The sequence below is a fragment of the Neomonachus schauinslandi genome, chromosome 7 (assembly GCF_002201575.2).
Source record: "Neomonachus schauinslandi chromosome 7, ASM220157v2, whole genome shotgun sequence".
NCBI lineage: Eukaryota > Metazoa > Chordata > Mammalia > Carnivora > Phocidae > Neomonachus > Neomonachus schauinslandi.
Genome location: NC_058409.1, coordinates 15,066,978 through 15,087,159, shown reverse-complemented (window position 1 = coordinate 15,087,159; position 20,182 = coordinate 15,066,978). Strand labels below are relative to the sequence as shown.

At 42.5% G+C, this 20,182-nt stretch overlaps 1 protein-coding gene across 2 annotated transcripts; it reads left to right on the top strand.

Moving 5' to 3' along the window:
• The first annotated feature begins 4,630 nt into the window (after positions 1-4,630).
• On the top strand, positions 4,631-19,839 carry LOX (lysyl oxidase). 2 transcript variants are annotated; one of them, XM_044916786.1, is made up of 7 exons: positions 4,631-5,615; positions 5,960-6,068; positions 7,451-7,588; positions 8,988-9,144; positions 13,278-13,373; positions 13,734-13,849; positions 17,740-19,839. In XM_044916786.1, the coding sequence occupies exons 1-7, from the start codon at positions 4,991-4,993 to the stop codon at positions 17,744-17,746; spliced, it is 1,248 nt and encodes a 415-aa protein (XP_044772721.1). In that variant the 5' UTR covers positions 4,631-4,990; the 3' UTR covers positions 17,747-19,839. The 2 variants fall into 2 exon arrangements, with proteins under 2 accessions (XP_044772721.1, XP_021557599.1); XM_021701924.1 differs by lacking the exon at positions 17,740-19,839 and having other exon boundaries at positions 4,891-5,615; positions 13,734-13,853.
• Positions 19,840-20,182: the final 343 nt, after the last annotated feature.

Genomic DNA, 20,182 nt, shown 5'->3' with positions numbered 1-20,182 from the left:
ATGACTACCATTATTTACTTAATCACATATGAATATGCAGAAAAACACTAGAATGAAATACTTTTCAATTGCCTACGATTAAGTTCCACATTTCCATTCCCTAGGTGGCCCAAGGGGATGGGTAACCAAAGAAGATATATTTAAAATTCATTATTTCTGGAATTCTTCTACTTAGTCTGTTTACAGAATTTTTTTTTCAGGCCATTCTTGACACACAGACAAGTGTGTACCAACTGTCTACTTTTTATATTTGGATGAGTACCTGGAAGTGGTATGTGGCAGGAGACAAGAATGAAAAGGAAACACAAGAGCACTGTAAACTTGAAGACTAACTCACTCTTCTCCTCCATTTTACTCTAAGTAAAATGAGTTCCAGTTCTTTGTTTCACTCTGCTACCCTTTCTGAATTAATTTTTAAAAATGTGCTCCTTATTCGTCTCTCAAGTCATCCCCCTTGTGTTGATGTCATACCTTCCTCTTTTCTCAATCATCTCCCCCCCTACACACCTCCAACTTCCCACGTCCTTTATTTTATTTTCTGTGATGTTTTCCAAACTATATGGCACCAAAGCACATAAGAGCATTCATTTTTACTAAAGAACAAGGCTGATAAAAGCTTTCTGATCCCCAAACAAAAGAACTTATATTCAACCTGGAGTTCTTTAGTATTCTGGCCCTGGTCATTCAAGGGGCACTGTTCTATGGTTTAGGCTTTCTGCATAATTCTACTTTCCACTTCTATGAATTATCCCACAACTATAAATACAGTGAACAAATATTATGAACACGGCTTTATGACAAATTCCACTTCTTGGTCAATGGGCCAAACATTGTTTCAGTTTAAATTCTTGATATTGAATGGGTTGCCTGGTTGGCTCACCTGGTAGAGCATGCAAGTCCGGGCTGCGAGTTCGAACCCTACGCTGGGTATAGAGATTACTCAAAAATAAAATTTAAGGGGCGCCTAGGTGGCTCAGTCAGTTAAGCATCTGCCTTCGGCTCAGGTCGTGATCCCAGGGTGCTGGGTTGGAGCCCCAGCATTGGGCTCCCTGCTCAGCGGGGAGTCTGCTTCTCCCTCTCCCTCTGCCCATCACTCTTTCCCTCTCCAGCTCTTGCTCTTTCTCTCTCAGAGAAATAAATAAAATCTTTAAAAAAAAATAAATTAAAAAAAATTCTTGATAATGATAGCCTAGAACCTAAAAAATAGAATTAGTTTCATTTCAATACTCCTCTTCATATGGTCTATACTGCAGAACGGTCCACAAAAAGAAAGTCTCAAGGTCAGAGTGGAATCAGTTATGGCTCTTACCAAAGCTAAAAAGCTGAAGGTGTTCTGATACAGCTGCCATTGTTGTTTTTGTTGTCTCAGTATTGATTAGAAGGCAGTGTAGTTTTGTCATTGCACAGAGAGTGCTGTTTGTGGTTACAGTATCCCCTACAGGCCTTGCACATACTTTCAACTGCCCCCCATGTGGTAGCCATATGTTTATTTTCACTTGGCTGAGTCTTCGGCCAGAGAGAGTTCAGAGAAAGCGGAAGAGAGAGAAAACCAGCTAAACATCTTACTAGGATGAGTGACAAAGGGTAATATGTTTTCTTCCCTAAAGTACTGTGTATGTGTTTAAAAGAAAATAAATATTGCATACCACTACTGTTCTAGTTATTTATACTCTGATAACACATTTTTAAGTCTGTTAGAGCAAATCTGAAACAAATGATAAAGCTCATTCAGCTATAAATTCTGCAAATGAGGGAATCAGTTGACACTCATTGAGTGTTCATGTGTGTAAATCAACACGATGGTGTACCACACTTCACAGCATAAGTGTGATCAACAGACATGTATAAAGCAAAAATGTATACTGAATTTCACTGAAGGGAAATACATAAAAAGGGAAAATAGCAGTCTGCAGACTCTAACTCACACATAAAATACACCCAAGGTTTTAAAGTCCAACTAAAGGAGTTATTTAATGAAATATTAATGATCATAATGCAACATTATAGTGAATAAATGGAAAGTCACTGGAATTACTTAGACATTCACATAAATCAGTGGCTTTAAGACTAGGAAAAACACTTTGAAAAGAATTTGAGTTAATCCTTGAATCCTACAGATAACAAAGAGCCAGGGAAAGTAAATCAGGTGTTCAAAGATACAGAGCTTTTTTTTTTTTTTTTATTTGAGCACCAGGATGGGAAACAAGGGTATTTTAACTAGCATCCAGCATAAACTTTCTACCCTCCCATTAGGGGTTGCTCTGGTCTACCAATCTGACAGTATCATCTCCACAGAAAAGATCTTCCCTCAGCGATGTGTGGTCAAGCGCTAGCAGTTACGGGATTCTCTTTCTGGGGAATAAGCTATTCATGGGCAGAGGAGAGATGAGAGATAATTACACTCTCTCCCTTCCTGCTTCCCCTATCATTTGGCCTGTCCATCCAAATTATATACACCTGCTTCTTTTTTCCTCCATCTTCTCTTAGTGGGTTTGGAGACATCGAGTACTTTGATTTTAAGTTCTGCGGCAAGTCTACAAAATGTCTCTGACTTTCAGACACAGATGGGGCACTGTTCACCTGCCATGAGTGGGATGTGCACTTGGATTTTGCCTTCATCATATAAGCAACAGATTCATCAATCTACTGGCAAGCTTCCATCTGGAACTCTTCTGTAACCAAGGATGCTGTGCGGTCATGGGCAGAGCAAATCTAACTTGACTCAAAAAGAGCCAAACCCATCCTGTGTGTTGGATGCAGAATCATGAGGTCTGATTAGCTCAGAGAACCAATCACAATCCCCCTCAGTATCAGTCCAGGTTCTTTTTTTTTTTTTTTAAGATTTTATTTATTTATTTGAGACAGAGAGAATGAGAGAGAGAGAGTACATGAGAGGGAGGAGGGTCAGAGGCAGAAGCAGGCTCCCTGCCGAGCAGGGAGCCCGATGCGGGACTGGATCCAGGGACTCCAGTATCATGACCTGAGCCGAAGGCAGTCGCTTAACCAACTGAGCCACCCAGGCGCCCTCAGTCCAGGTTCTTAAAGTGGCAACCAACAGCAATTGACTCTGACAGTGTCAAGCCACAAAGGACTGCAATGGAGAAAAGGAAGGAAAAGCTGAACAATCACGCCTTGGAAGGTACAGGTCTGAAACAGCTCAGGGGGAATCTGTGTAGCAAGAACTCGTAGAAACTTTCTTCAGTAGCGGGGAGTGTGAGCTCCAGCATTTTTGAGCCTTGTGTCCATCTGCTCATGATTCCAATGGTAGGGAGATGGTTTGATGAGCCAAGCTGGGATCTCACTGCCACTGCTTGAAGAGGCAGAAGTCTCATGAATGCTCAGTTGGTCCTACCATGCAACTGGGTAGGGGATTTTTCCCAAAGGAAAATACAGTTGTTCTTGCTAGAAAAAAGGGAAAATGGATGCTAAGCATTCAGATCAGCAGCTGTCCACATCATCAAAACGGGGTGATTAAATGTGGGGAGACAGAGATCAACGCGAAGAGGCGAATAATGAAGTCTATTTAGACAACAGCCCAATGATGAAACCAATAAAAAGGTTATTAAAATCTGGTTCTGAGTCACAGTTTTAAATCAGGCTAGTTAAAGACTTTTTTTTCTTTGAAATGTTTCCAACACTGCCCCAACCCTGTGTGGTATGTGAATAACAGGCCCATTAAGCATCCCTTTCCAGTTGGCATTACCTGCCTCCTACCCATCTGCCCCCCATTCTTGTCTGGCCCCTCCCACTCCCCTGTCCTTAACAGAATCTGAACACCCAGGCTGTTTCTTCAGAAACCCCTTTGCTTAACAAACGATGATTTAAAGTGTTTATTATTATTATTTTTTAATCCGAAGTCAAACCTCATCGGATGTAGGATGAGAAAAGTCATGTAAAATGCTTCTTTGAAGCTGCCTTTTGAGTGCGATCCTAGGCAGACTTGGTATAGCCCCCTTTACTGAAATGTCCTGGTAGATACCGTCCAGATGAAAGAGGTTTTCCGCTCCCAGTCAAAGTACAAATCAGGCCGGCGTTTTGAAAAAGAGACAGGTTTACTCATCCCTTCAGTGTTAGATGGCTTTGTTCCCTGTAAAATTTCACTTTTGGTTATTAAAATACTCACTGTAGGAAACAAATTTGTTACCCATTTCTCATATTACCTACACAAAGAAAAACAAAATTTGATATCCCGGAGTTTATTTGCTGAGGGCGCTTCCCATAAAAGCGAGTGAGTATGCATTGGGAAATTTGTCTGGTTAACTCCTTATGGATAAACGTTAGTCACAAGCATCCCTCCCCGCCCCCTCCCCGACTCTCGCCCCCAGCACCCTCCCCACCTCCCGACTTCCCGCCTCTCCAGGGCTGGTGACCTAATAGCATTTTTCTTCATGCATATTTTGGCGTCGCCCCATGGCCTGGCTGCCTTCGCCTGTCTGAGTCTTTTGAAATTCCTGCATGTTCGCCCCAGATTAAGCCGAGTGTGTCTCAGGATGTGTGTTCCGTTTTGTTCTTTCCCCTTAACGCTCCCTGTGCAACGTGTCTGGGGGGAGGAGGACAGGACGGGGAGGGAGGGGCAGAGGCGAGGAGCTGTCCGCCTTGCACGTTTCCAATCGCATTACGTGAACAAATAGCGGAGGGGCTGCCGGGCCAGAACTGCTTGTGTAACTTTGCAAACGTGCCAGAAAGTTTAAAATCTCTCCTCCTTCCTTCACTCCAGACGCTGCCCGCTCGCCGGGGCCGCCGCGCCGCTCCCCGTCGCCTTCCAGAAGGACTGGGAAAGAAGAGACAGGCGGGTGCCACGTCCCAGCAGCCGCCTCTACAGGACAAGGGTCTGCAGCCCACCCTTGGCACTGCTTGTGGTGACTGAGTTACCCGCGCTCCGCCCGCCTCCCTGGTTGAAGATTTCTCCCTCCTTCACGTGATTTGGGCCCCGTTTTTCTTTTCTCCGACCTAGTCCTCCCGGAGTGGGGACAATCAGGCAAAGGGAGCGATGCGCTTCGCCTGGACCGCGCTCCTGCTCGGGCCCCTGCAGCTCTGCGCGCTCCTGCGCTGCGCCCCGCCGGCCGCCGGCCAGCAGCAGCCCCCTCGCCAGCAGCCGCCGGCTCCGGCCGCCTGGCGCCAGAGGATCCAATGGGAGAACAACGGGCAGGTGTTCAGCCTGCTGAGCCTGGGCTCGCAGTACCAGCCGCAGCGCAGACGGGACCCGGGCACCACCGCCCCGGGCGCTGCCAACGCCGCAGCCCCGCAGCCGCGCACGCCGATCCTGCTGCTCCGCAACCGCACGGCGGCAGCACGCGAGCGCACTGCAGGCACGTCGGGGGTCGCCGGCCGACCCAGACCCGCCGCCCGCCATTGGTTCCAAGCTGGCTACTCGTCGTCCGGGGCCCGCGACGCTGGGGACTCGCGCGACGGCAACCGGACGGCTCCCGGAGAGCGCCCGACGCTCAGTAACCTGCAGCCGCCCAGCCGCGTAGACGGCATGGTGGGCGACGACCCGTACAACCCCTACAAGTACTCCGACGACAACCCCTATTACAACTACTACGACACGTACGAAAGGCCCCGGCCCGGGAGCAGGTACCGGCCCGGATACGGCACCGGCTATTTCCAGTACGGTAAGCACCCCCCAAGTCGCAGGAAGCAGCCGCGCACTCCTTCCCCAACGCTGTGGCTCCCCAACGTGGCTGCCTGGGCGCGGCAGGCCTTAGTCCCGCTGATCCGATTCCCTCCCCCTGCGCCTGCAAAGGCAGCCCTGGAATCTGGTGCAAACCGCGCGCCTGGCCCCTCCTGCTTTCTTTCCACTTATGCTTTGCAGCCCTGGGCGTCCCCCGTTCTCCTGCTACCCGCAGCCCGGTTGGGTGAAGGGTGAAGAGTAAGGGACACGGAGGGACCCGGAGCCGGGGTAGGGGCCACTGGGTTGTCTCACCGCTACCTCCCCCCATCGCCTCCTGACGTTTAGGTCTCCCGGACCTGGTGCCAGACCCGTACTACATCCAGGCGTCCACGTACGTGCAAAAGATGGCCATGTACAACCTGAGATGCGCTGCGGAGGAAAACTGCTTGGCCAGGTACTGGCTGGGATCTCCGCGGCCTCGCTGCCCCATCTCGCTTCAGGCGCTGGTCTTGTGCCTGGTCTGACCGCTCTCGGTCCATGCAGACAAGAGTTGGGAAATGGGGCAAGAGCTGCGAAGTGGAATGTGGTCTCCTGGGCATGCGGACCTGGATGGAGAGTTAACATTTTGAAGATTTCTGTGGGTTCTGTCTTTCAAACTGTGACACAAATCAGGGAGGTGGGGGCGAATCCCTATCCTGGAGAGTTGGGATCTCACATTCTTTTTCCAAGATCCTCAAACTTTGGAGCCAATGGTTTCCCATAACTTCCTATTAAAGAACTGTACAATAACGTGGAAAAAATATTGTAATGGAAGAGCTTGTCAGTGACCCCTTAAAAAAACAGAGGGCTAACTTGCCAGTGGGGCACCCCTCATCAGCAAAGGTTAGGTTTTCATCTTTTGTTTGAGGCCACAATTTAACTTAGTTGTTTTGGTATTACTTCAGCCAGAATAAGAGCATGAGCAAGAGCTTTGTTTTTGAATCAGTGCTAAAATAAAATCATAGCAGTTTGGGGAATGGAATTCTCTGACTTTGCTTCTGGGAAACCAGCAGAGGGAGCAAAAGATGTTCTGATAGGTCTCATAAAAATTTTTCAAGTGGAAAGTGAAAATACTCAACAGTATGTGAATATATATATTCACACAAAATACGTTAGAAGGGACAGAGTAATATTTATCTGTTCAGTTGTATATTTCTCCCTCTCTGACCCTTCAGAACTGTCAGGCTAAAGGAAGAGAAGAAAGCCGAACTTACCATTTTCATTAAGTCTTGCATCACTCCCTCTATTGCACTCCCTAGGATATTATTACAGTCATGCCATTGTTTTCAAGATAGCGAAGTTACAAATTATTTATCTAATCTGGGTGTATGCTTCTAGAATTATTTCTCCACTTTACATCTTAGGAAAGTGTTTAAGAAGAAACCTATTGATGAATTCAAAGTTCTTAATAAGTACATAGGATTTTTTTTTTATTTGGGATACTTTCTACTCATTCACGTGGTTAAACAAGAACTGATTATAAATACAGAATTTACTTATCACATGTACATTTGTAGTGCTAATTTTATTATCCTTTTTCACACTTTACTGCAGATTTCCATAGTTGTCATTTATTCACTTATTCAACAAATATTCACTGAACTTTGGCCACTTGCCAGGCACTGTTCTAGGACCTGGAGATTCAGCAATAAACAAAATAAGCAAAATGCCTCTTGCAACTGATAGTCTAGTTGGAGGTGGGAGGTAGTTGCTATTATAAAATGGAAATGGTTTTGCTTGGAATTTGTCTTCAGTTAATATCCTGTGAAAGTAATGTTTTCTTTTTCAAAATCACAGCACAGCATATAGAGCAGATGTCAGAGATTATGATCACAGGGTGCTGCTAAGATTCCCCCAAAGAGTGAAAAACCAAGGGACATCAGATTTCTTACCAAGCCGACCGAGATATTCCTGGGAATGGCACAGCTGTCACCAGTAAGTGGATGGGCCTCCTGGGTACTTCCGAGTTGCCTCTTCCTTTTTCAGGTAGTTCTTGATGTGCAAATGCAAAGTCTTATTTCTAGAAAATTCTCTGTGTAATGTGACATCATCAAGGGAGTCTTTCTTTAAGAAAATACATCAACTACCAGATCCTGTTTTCAAAATGGAAATTCTAAGTCCAGTTCATTAAAATTGCTGATACGTTCCAGCAATTGGCTTCACTAGAATTTTATTCCAATATACTACAGGTAAGATTTCTAAAAAAAGCTTGTTATAGCCAAAATCATCTACAGTTAGTTAGTATTTTTTTTAAAGATTTTATTTACTTATTTGAGAGAGAGAGGGAAATTGAGAGAACCAGTGGGAGGAGGGGCAGAGGGAGAAGCAGACTCCCTGCTTAGCAGGGAGTCTGATTCGGGGCTCCATCCCAGGATCCCGGGATCATGACTTGAGCCAAAGGCAGACGCTTAACTGACTGAGCCACCCAGGCGCCCTAGTTAGCATTTAATAAAAACTACAAGTTGTTATCAGAAGGATTCATACACCAACCTCAAAGAAAGATAGAGATGATATACTCCATGAGCTGAGAAGGACCTACCTCTATCTTTTGCCTGTGTTAAACCCAGGGTAATTGTCTGTTCTGTCCTAAATTTAAAGATCTCTATATAAGGTGATTCTATAATTTGCCTTGGTAACTTGCCCGGGAATCCTGGTAATGCCAGGAAATCCTGATGGATACCCTGAAACCTTCTGCAATTTGAGCAATTTTTTCTTGTTCTTTCCTTATGTGAGAAGATACATGGCTCAGCACCTTTCCTTTAATGAAATGAGAAAAGCAGATAAGAACACCTAATTTTTTGATAAAATAGAATTATTTTATTTCTAAATAAAAGTTTATACTAGTTAAATAATAATGATGGGGGAAACATACCAGTACTTCTCCCTTGCATTTTAGTAATGGTTTTACATTTTTTTAAAATCTCACAGAAACCTCCCAAGAGTCATGTGCTCTTCTTTTATTTGGAATGAAACATCAGTACTGGAAGCCAAAAGAAACAGACTAGAGAGCATATGGCAGGTTTTACTTAAACACAGATCATTTAGTGTCTACTTCTAATTAATATTCAAAGATAAAACAGGGTGGAATAGGAAAACAAAATACTCAAAAGAAGTCCTTTTTTCCTAGAAGCAAGTTTAAAGGCTTACAGTTCTGATAGATGGCTCTTCCTGGGGGAAAAAAAAAAGCTAGCATGAATCTAGCTTTAAGAAGATAAACTGGATCTCAATTGTAATGTGAAAACAAGTGTGGGAGGCAGTGGGGAAGTCATCTAAAGTCCTCATGCCTTTCTCCGTATGTTACTGATCTCTGTCTCTGTGTTGTGTGGGACATCAGACATTACCACAGCATGGATGAATTCAGCCACTATGACCTACTTGATGCTGGTACCCAGAGGAGAGTGGCTGAAGGCCACAAAGCCAGTTTCTGTCTTGAGGACACATCCTGTGACTATGGCTACCACAGGCGATTTGCATGTACTGCGCATACACAGGTGGGTTGGCCCCCTGACCTCAGGAACCCGCAGGCTTCAGAGAGAAAACAGTGTGGTCTTCTCTTTTTCTTTCCTCCTGCCAGTCATTTTTATATAAACTGTTTGATTTAGGGGGTCATCTAGTCAAGATGGAAAATAATTGGGAAAAGGAAGCTGGTCACTTGATGATTCAAATTATTATAATTAATGTATTTATTTTTAGAGAGGGAGAGAAAGGGTGGGGAAGGGTAGAAGGAGAGGGAGAGAGAGAATCCCCGACATGGGGCTTGATCTCACAACCCTGAGATCATGACCTGAACTGAAATCAAGAGTCGGACGCTTAAGTGACTGAGCCACCCAGGCTCCCCAGATTCAAATTATTTTTAAAGAATTTCATCATCATAGAAAGTGCATGTGCATAGTTGCTATGTTTCACAGTAGAAAGAAGCGGTTTAGTCCCTGAACAAATCTGACTGGTGTCCAGGATCTGCACTCATTCTGTACTCTTTAACTGGCTTGGTAAATAACGGTGAAGACACTTCTGTGTTCTCACCTTCAAAACCATTCCTCCCAATTCTTAATCTCAGGAAACAAACTGAGGGTTGCTGGAGTGGGGGGTGGGGTGGGAAGGATGGGGTGACTGGGTGATAGACACTGGGGAGGGTATGTGCTCTGGTAAGCGCTGTGAATTGTGCAAGACTGTTGAATCTCAGATCTGTACCTCTGAAACAAATAATGCAATATATGTTAAGGAAAAAAAAAGAAGAAGAAGAAGAAGGTAGCGGGAGGGGAAGAATGAAGCGGGGGAAATCGGAGGGGTAGACGAACCATGAGAGACGATGGACTCTGAAAAACAAACAGGGTTCTAGAGGGGAGGGGGGTGGGAGGATGGGTTAGCCTGGTGGTGGGTATTGAGGAGGGCACATTCTGCATGGAGCACTGGGTGTTATGCACAAACAATGAATCATGGAACACTACATCTAAAACTAATGATGTAATGTATGGGGATTAACATAAGAATTAAAAAAACAAAAACAAAAACAAAACAAAACAAAACAAAAAAACCATTCCTCCCTCCACCTCTTAAGTTAGAGAGAGAATGGTGATTGGGGTTAGAAAAGAGAGAACCTAAGTTTCTTAAAAAGCACTTTAAAACCAGTCTCTTTCAAGCATGCAAATGGGAGCAGAAGGACACAATTTCTTTCTCCACGCATATGTAGTTAAACCTACAGTATAATTGATGTCAGATGTCCTTTGGATGGATTTTTAAAAATAGTGCTGACCTAAGCAGTGTGTATGTCTTATAAATGGGAAAATGTGTGTCAGTTAAAAGCCATGCCAGTATTTCCACAAGACACCCTCATTTGTAAGAGGACGTTGTAATTTTAGTGCAGCCGAAATTCTGGCAAGGAGCAGTGAACGTACATAACGCAGGGCAGGAAAGGATCAGCAGCTAGCATCTCGGGGAGCAAATTCCGGGGCTGTGGCTAGAAGCTTTTTAGTGACCTAAATGTTACCGCTGTTTCTTTCTCTGAACTTAAAACATCAGAGCAATGGGAGGGGGAAGAGGTTCAATTCCACATGCTCTGGGGGCAGCACTTACCCTTTAACTAAAAGTTGAGGTAACCTACCCACACATTACACATATGTGGGCAGAGAGATCCCCTTTTCGCTCAACGATCTCCGCAGTGGCCGCCCGCCTATGCAGAGGCCCTGGCGTTTATTCTTTCCATTTAGAAAAAGAGGCACTCTGGACAGCTCTCTGTTGAAATATTTGAATTTAGGTCTCTAGGTATTTATAGTTCTTCTAGTTTTCCAGTTCCTTGGGGTGACCCCACTTCATTTTCTATGGTAGCTTTCTTATTAATCATCTTCCGTTTATGTCCTATTTAAACCACTGTTCACCAGGTCTTGCATTGCAAGTGATTGATGTATTTGTGTTTTTCACTAGACTGGTGTTTCTTGAACATGGACTTCACTTAAAGGGGCAAAACAACTCTCACAAAACCCCAATGTTGACTTAGAATAGTTGTATTACAATGTTGTTTGAATGTATCCAAATATAAAAGTAGATATCACTTCCTTATATCTATACTTCCATATAACTCTTAATTCTTAGATAACAAATTTACATTTTCAACATATATGAAACTAGAAACAGTTACATTAACCTCATTAATTTAATGTAACCACCGCTTCTCTTTTGCTAAAACCAAACAGCTAATTTAGACAGCATTAGTTAAGGCTCTACATTTCTTTCTTTTTTTTTTTTTTAAAGATTTTATTTATTTGAGAGAGAGAGAGCATGAGTCGGGGGCGGGGAGAGGGAGAAGCAGGTTCCTTACTGAGCAGGGAGCCTGATGCGGGGCTCAATACCAGGACCCTGAAATCATGACCTGAGCCAAAGGCAGACGCTTAACCGACTGAGCCACCCAGGCGCCCCAAGGGTCTCTACATTTCATCTGTTTTTAAAGTTCGATTTTGAATACAGGACATGCCTGATTTTTCAATAGCCTTAAAAATTCCCGTTATTTGTGCGCTAGTTCAAATAATCAAAGTTAAAACTTGACTTAAATCCTGCTAGCAGGAGTACCAATTTCAGCGCTCATTAAAGCTCTTTTGTTCACTTGAAGGTAAGATCAGCATTGTGGCATTGTTTAAACAGTCTTAAATACATAGCTCATCCAATGATTGGAGGTGTTACAACGCCATGGGAGGTGGTGGGACTTGGTGTTAGGTGTAGTAGCAACAACTACAATAGCTAATGCTTACTGAGTATCTAGTATGTGCCAGAATCAGAATTAATGTGCTGGGCCCAGAAACTGAAAAATCTCCATATGGTTCTCCCTGCTGAGGCACAGGTACTTTTGAGTTTGGCCTGTCTGTGCTATTGTGTGCTGAATGAGATCACAGGTGCTGTGCCCTTCTTCCCCAATCCAGCAAGAGCCACACCAGTATTGCTAGAATATGCTTAGAGGATCTTGCCATCTCTTTGGTGACCAAAGTGATCTTAAGCACCGAAGAAATTTGGGGGGCTGAAATGAAATGGAAGTAATGAGTTAAAATGATTCTAGCATATGCTTTTAAATTTACTTTAGATTCGTATTAGAATGAAAATACAATTCAAAGTTCTCAAGAAGAACTAAAGGAATCAAGAACATACCTACGGACTCCAATTTGAGCAAATTTCCCCAGGCTGTAACTCTCTGGAGAGCAAGGACCCTATCTTACTGGAATTTTTCTCCTCCCTGCCTGTAGAAGGCACTCATTTCCTTATTGAAGGGAGTATCTTAGCAAGTGGAGTGATGTGGTAGTATCGATTTACTGAGACATACATGCATCCCTTTAATTCAATAACATATTTCAGTAGCAATGAGAGAAAGAGAATAGTGTGGTGGGGACCCAGGGACCCTGGGCCCTCAACATCTAAACTGAAAGCCAGCTCAGCCACTTACTATCTATATATCCTCGAGTGACTTGATTGACATTAAAATGACTCATTTTCCTCACCTGCAAAATGGGGATAAGAATAGCACCTATCTCACGTACTTGTGAAAATTGAATTTATAGGTGTAACATGTTTAAAATGGTTCCTGGCACATACTACATACTTTATAAATGTTAGCTACTCAAAAATGCAACAAAGACTCCAGCCTCAGGGAGTTTATAATCTGTAGTTGGATATATTCTTATAGGGTACTATTATAATACAGAGCATTAGAGGACAAACACTATAAAATCGGGGCATTCAGAGTAAAGGAAGGTGATTTCCAAGAGAAAGTGGGAAGGTTTGTACTGAGGACATGTGAGTTAGGTGGATTATTACATGGCCTTTATTCCCGAACTGGTGATATTCTAGAATTTTGATGGAGGCCTATTCTGTCACTTAAGATTGTATTTATCACTGGTGATTGATGACACTTTTAAGAAGCTAGATGTACTACTACTTATATTAGTCCTGTATTTTTTTTAGCTGGAGGTGCTATAAGGCTGAGTAATATGTACTTCTCAAAGGAGATGCAATATAAGTATAGTTTTATGTCAAACTCTTGTAAGTACTAACTTAAAATTTAATTTGCAAATAATAAGCACATTCTTTAGCATACTCTAACCATATACCATCTTTTTACATTTTTAAATTTTGTTTGTTTTAGGGGTTGAGTCCTGGCTGTTATGATACCTATAATGCAGACATAGACTGCCAGTGGATTGATATTACGGATGTAAAACCTGGAAACTACATTCTAAAGGTAGAGACCTTTGAAAATAGAAAACTTTAATTTATTTCGACTGCAACTCAGTGGGCTTCCCCTTGTGAATTCATTGTGAGATAACCATAATCCTGCAAGCAATTCAAGGTCTCCTAGAAATATTTCTAAACCAACCTACCTATATGAAAAAAAAATATTTTAAGGAACTTCAGGGGGAAAATATAGAGCCTCCTTCTATAACTTCTCCAGAATTTCACCACTTGCTTTACTTTTTAAATCCCCTCCCTGCTTGATTTAGTTGAAGCATTTCCTTGTTCTAGCCCTGTGGAAATAGGAAGAAATTAACCAGCAAACACTGCTGATGAAATCTGAAACATGGATGATGTTTATGTTGCCTAGGTCAGTGTGAACCCCAGCTACCTGGTGCCTGAATCGGACTATTCCAACAACGTTGTGCGCTGTGAAATCCGCTACACGGGACACCATGCCTATGCCTCGGGCTGCACGATTTCACCGTGAGTCCTCTTTGCCTAGCTTAGAATTCTCCTCTCGAAGCGTTTTAGTTCACTGACAGGCATTATACATGTGTTTGTTTCTTTTCTAAGATTTTTATTTTTATTTGTTTGAGAGAGAGAAAGAGAGAGAGAGAGCTCGAGCACGAGTGGGGGGAGGGGCAAAGGGAGAGGGAGAAGCAGACTCCCCTCTGAGCAGGGACTCTGAGTCAGGGAATCTGATTCGATCCCAGGACTCTGAGCTCATGACCTGATGCGGCAGATGCTTAACTGACTGAGCCACCCAAGCGCCCCTACCTGTGTCTGTTTCTACTACTGTCCGTGCTATCACAAAATTAGAGCCGATCTTTCTTTGGTGATGCTAGAGAAGGGGGTGGGGAGATGTACTCCGGTTTTTATCATCCTAAAGCTTAGCTTCCGAGACAAGACATGCACACAGAACACACTGTTTACTGAGAAAAGCCCGTGTGGTGGCTGAGTATGTAAAACATGCCATATGCTGTGTGGGTGACCTTGTGGGATCCCAAACAGTTGGATTTCCTGTCTCTTCGCCAGCGTCCATGAAGCAGCTCTGAAGAAATTCCAAGAGTTCTTTAAAGTGCATTTTGAAAATCACTGCTTTAAAGCACTCCACTGAAGAGGTCAGACCGACTGTTCTGTAGAAACCAAGATTTTACAAATTTGAGTTCTAAAACCACAAGTACTAGAAAAATACCCTACAAAAAGGAGTGCTGTGTGGAGGTTCCTCCATTTGCCTAGCCCCTAAACCCTTCTTTGAATGAAATCTCGGAGGGAATCCCAGCACATGGATATTAATAGGGGTGACGCTGTGATGAAAGTAATGGGAGCAGAGTTAGGTAGTGTGATTGGCTTGTCTCTGTCCTCCTCCGTCCTTGAAGCCCTGTCTGCTCTAGTGTTGCTGGGCTAGCAAGCCTAAACCCCTGTGCCACCTGTGACTGATCCCAACCAGAACAACAGCATTAGAATGATGCTGAACATGCAGCAACGTGGGAGAGGGCACCAGTGCCTCAGGGGTCACGTGGAGACTTGTCACTAGAGCTTACACTAGTGATTTACACTTAACACACATTTCTCCTGGATTCACAAACCAGGGCAGTGGCTGGCCTCACGTAAATCTGAAGTTTGTGGGATTTCCCAAACTCACCTCAGCCTGGTTGTGCAGGTTCTTCCCCACCCCGGGCTCCTGGCCAGTGGAAGTGTGAGGCTTCTGTAGAGCAGTCCATTTTTCATGGACAGGGCCAGGCACCGTGGCTTGGGCTGCATTGCCGTTGGAGGGAGCCTTTTTCTTCTTCCATGAAGGAGCCGATCCTGTACTGGACAAGTTTCATCACAGCTCTAGGGATAGATGCAGCCTATGACAGCAAAGGGATAGCACCGGAAAAAGAAAATCCAGTATATCCTCCTGAACGTGCCCATCAGGCAGAAAACCTGGCTGGGTTTATGGCCCCTATTGTGTGGAGCTGATCAAAGTATAAATGAAAATCCTCAGCACGTCAGTGTAATTGAAGCTAAGATAAACTAAAATAATGTAAAATACATGGATTAATTAATTTCTCCTAATTTTTAGGATTCCTTATTCACTCATTCTCTGTTTATTCATCGGCATTCTCACTTTTGCACTTTGTCTTTACTGAGGCCATACACTAGGTATTAGAGAGTAAGGCAAAGATAAGTATGATTTCTGACCCTTTATACTCTTCCCTTGTAGTTGTGTTACAACAATTCTCAATTAATTACTTGTGAATCTCCTGTATGATGTTTGTCTCCTATCCGCTCTATCATGGCTGGGACCTAGACCCCTGTCCACCCGTTTCCCGGGTACAGGCCTGCCACCATGTAGACTCTAATTCAACACTCGCACAGTAGAGAAATGACCCTCTCTTTCAGGGAATTTAGGCTGTGGAATTGAGAGGCCGAGAGAAATACACATATAACTGGAGTAGAGAGGCACTATGAAACTCTATGAGGGGTAAGATGAAATGCAGGGGAAACAGAAGGACCTCTGCTATCTGCTGGGTGACCCCCAGATACAACGACTGACCTTGCACTAAGAACAGGTCTGGAGATGTAACTCCTGTAGCAGAGGATGTTCACGAGTAGAATCTACTGAATTGGATATTGCCAAGTATTTAGTACAAATAAAAATCATTATATTGCTCCAGCACAGAGTTGTTCTTTTCTTTTTTTTAAACCAGGTGTCACTGACTGTAACTAAATTGCAAGAGTGGTTGAGGTAAAATTTTAATAAGCAATATGGATCAGATGGAAATATGGGAAGGTGAAAGGACCCACAGTGCTTTGTAATCAAATAACAAGATCCACTCTATGAGTGGAAACTAATGAAAGATGTGCAGAGACCTTGAGAAAGGAACCCTCACCTTCAGGAGAACGATGCCTGCCTCCTTTATTCTGACTTTTGCTTCTGGTCTCCCTTGCTGGGAATCGGCATTCAGAGGAAGGAGAGATTTCCTCTGGCTGAGATTCAGGAGTGGCTTTAGGACAGGATGTGAACTGGGCCTTGAAGGCTGAGGAGGACTGGCCTGGGGGGCAGTTAAGGAAGGGCATGCCAGGAGGAGTCAGCATCATTGGCCACCCCACAGCAGGGAGAAACTGCAGGGCATATTTGGAAAACCAAGTCTTCTAGTGTGGCTAAGGAGTTAAGATTTGGGCGAAAAGGATGGAAGAGTAAGTTGGGACCAGATCAAAGGGAGCATTGAAGAGCAAGCTAGAAAGTTTGAACTTCATTCTGAAGGCCATGGGGAGTCTTTGAAGTTCCTTGAGCAAGGAGTGTAACTTGCCTAAAGCTGCGTGGTCAGTCTGGTGGTTCTGAGAACAGCGCGGCATGTGATTCCCTTGGTAATGTTATTGTACCTTTTTAACTCTTCAAGATGTATCATCCCTCAGTTCGCTCAGTGTTTTCATGCTAATCACATACTGGAGAACTTTCCACTGGTGCATAAAAACTACCCAGAAGGACAGGGTGTGCCTTTGATATATCCACTCTCCTTCTTCTTCTTTTTTTTTTTTTTTAAGATTTATTTATTTTTTAGAGACAGAGAGAGAGTGAGAGCGAGCACATGGCGCACACACATGTACGCTAGGGCAGTAGCAGAGGGATTGAGAGAACGTCAAGCAGACTCCACACTAAGCACGCAATGCAGGGCTCGATCTCAGGATCCTGAGATCATGACCTGAGCTGAAACCAAGAGCTGGATGCTTAACCACCCAGGAGTTCCACCTCTCTCCTCTTTTTCCTCATTGTCAACAAAAAAATGGACTGAGGGACTGTGGCCCAGTTCAGTTTTATGATACTACGATTAATTTCTCCTCTCACAAAACTTAATATTTGGAAATCACTGGTTTATGATTTGGACTGCTTAGTTTCTTTACATGGGGATCTATGATCACAGTATAAATGACATATTGGATTGGTTGGCTTTGACTCAGTCTCTGCTTTTGAAGGCATCCGTTTACATCCAAAACCACGCTGGGAAAGGAGCAACCCGAGATGGTGCAGTGGCCATGAACCTGCTTCTAGGTGGACACGCCCCACTCCATGGAGTGAACTCATCTGGACAGGGCTGCTGGTCCTCTGAGTCCTGCTTTACTCTTGATTAATTCAGAGGCTGTTTCTTTTAACTCTGAACATTAAGTCTGTAGGTATCAGGCATACACTTTCGGCAGCTAACATAGTCGCTTCCTTCAAACATTATTAAAATAATGTATTGGGTAATTTCACGAGGTGACTACTGCATACGTGGAGGGAAATTACTACAAATGTTTTTTAAAGGGTCAATGTTAAACTTGTCTACTGTACTCACTCAGAATATTATCAAGTTAATAATTTGTCTTATTTTGTTTTCTTAATCTAGGTATTAGAAAGCAAGCCAAAACTCCTAATGGATAAATCAGTGCCTGGTGTTCTGAAGTGGGAAAAAATAGATTAACTTCAGTAGGATTTATAGATTTTGAAAGAGAGAACAGAAAGCAACAAAGGAATTTTTGTTTGGACTGTTTTATAACAAAGCACATAACTGGATTTTGAACATTTAAATTGGCATTACTTGGGAAATTTTTAATATTATTCATATTACTTTGTGAATGAACACAGTGTTTCCATTCTGTAGATGTACACTTTGGCTCTTTGAAGGAAATCCAAATTTGTTATGCTCCTTTGGAAATTATAGTGTAAAAGGGAAAATAACATTTTAGTGAATGAACCAAAATTACTATTAACTGAGAATTTTCTTGATTTCAGTGAACCATAACAATAACTGGCTTGTATTTGTCTTAGCATAGATTAATTTAGAAAGGAGGCTCCTACTGTTCAAACAGATACAGACACATTTGGTGCTGACGAAGGAACAAACATTACCATTGGTGTCAAGAAATATTACTATATAGCAGAGAAATGGCAATATATGTACTCAGATAGTTACATCCCTATATAAAATTTTATGTTTACATTTTAAAATTAGTAAACTCCTGTCTTTCTGTTAAGTGTACAATTTTATTCTGACTTAAGTCAGCTTTTGTTTTGGAACAAATTAAGTAACTGAGCTGCCTAACTCCTGTCTGACATTCGTTGATGCTGCCTCAATTCTTTAATTTTCCTATGGGCAGACCTTTTGAGTGGCATTCTTAAAATCACCATTCTGGGGACTGGTGTATGGAGGACAGCTTTGTCTACGGGAAGTCATTCTGATATAGATGTGATACATTCAGAGAAACTATGTATGCATTTAAGTATGTAGAACAGTTAACTGAAAAATTTTCCTGGTTGACATAAAAATCATACAAACAAGTTCCCAAAACCACAACTGTCTCTCAAATATTTTAAAACATTAATGAAAAACATCTTAGGATTTTCAGCTTTTCTACATTTTTTTTTAATGTTCAGCTTTAAAATGAAGAATGCTAAAAAAAAATTTAAATTATCCAGAGTACATAACATAATATCTAGATATAGGAACATTATCAGGTCATCCAGGACTCAGTAATACATGTTTTTTGTTTTTTGTTTTTCTTTCTGTGTGTCTGAAGTATAAACCAAATTAGCAAAGCACATAACATTACATAGTTGAGGAGCTGGTGAATAAGGGAAAAAAAAATAACTTTCTGTAAAACAAACGACTGTGTTGCATAATGAGACAGCTGTGATTTTATTTTAAAACTGTGAAACCATGTGCCACAACAAAATTTGGAAGATTGCTTTTTTTCCTAGTTCCAAAAGGTACAGAGAGAAATCAAAGGACACTTTTAAGTTAGTAGGGCTTAGGCAGAAGTCTTCCTACATTAGCCAGTATTAAAATCTCCAGCGAGGGATTTCTAGTTTGGTAAAATTTAAAAGTGAGTTGGCATCCCTGTATCGTATGTCATAGAGTTGTGAAGTCAACACCAACTCCTAAGAGTCATCCTGCACTCACTAATGCCCAGCGCAGCAAGATGGGCTAGAGATGGACAGTCATCCCGGGGTGGATGCCATCCTCATCTGCCAGGGCACATACTTACCAACAGAGAATGCAGCTTGAGAGAGCCCAGAACTTTCACTGAGCTAGTACCTGAGCTATGGAGTAGCTTCTTTGATGTACCTCTTTGCCTTAAGTTGCTTTTTTAGTTTTAAGACTGTAGAATCATCCTTTCAAGTCATAGTCTTTTCTAATAGAGGTATTTTAATATACTTGCTTTTTTAAAAAACAAAACAAAACAAAACAAAACTACTGTCAGTATTAATACTGAGCCAGACTGGCATCTACACATTAAGGCCTATCATTTCATTGAGCTTCTTACCCCTGTAAACACTATATTACGGTCTTTGGACACATATGAGAAGACATTTACTATCATTCACTGAGCCTTCCATCTGTCTGTCCACCCATCATCATTTGAGGGCCTAATACATGTCAGGCACTTACATGCTTGGGATATAAAAAAAAAAACCTGTCCCCTAACCTCAATAAGTATTAAAAATATCATTATTACCCTTTAGGTTCACCTTATTTCATTTTTAACAACTATAAGTACATGTCTAAAATTTTCTATTTTTAGCACTATTGTTTTTCATGACCATATTTTATTTTAAAAAATAAGTTAAAATAAATAGTTATATGCATGTATGTGTTACTAATAATTAAAACTATGTTTTCAATCCTTGAAATGTCTGCCTCTTAAATATAACACCTACTATTTGGTTGATTTTGAAAAAAAAAAAAGTTTCAATTAGGAAGCTAAAGATTCTTGCTTATCCCTTATATAAATATTCTTTCCTCCTATGCCTAAACACTCCCAAAGAACTCCCAAGTATTGATTTAACAC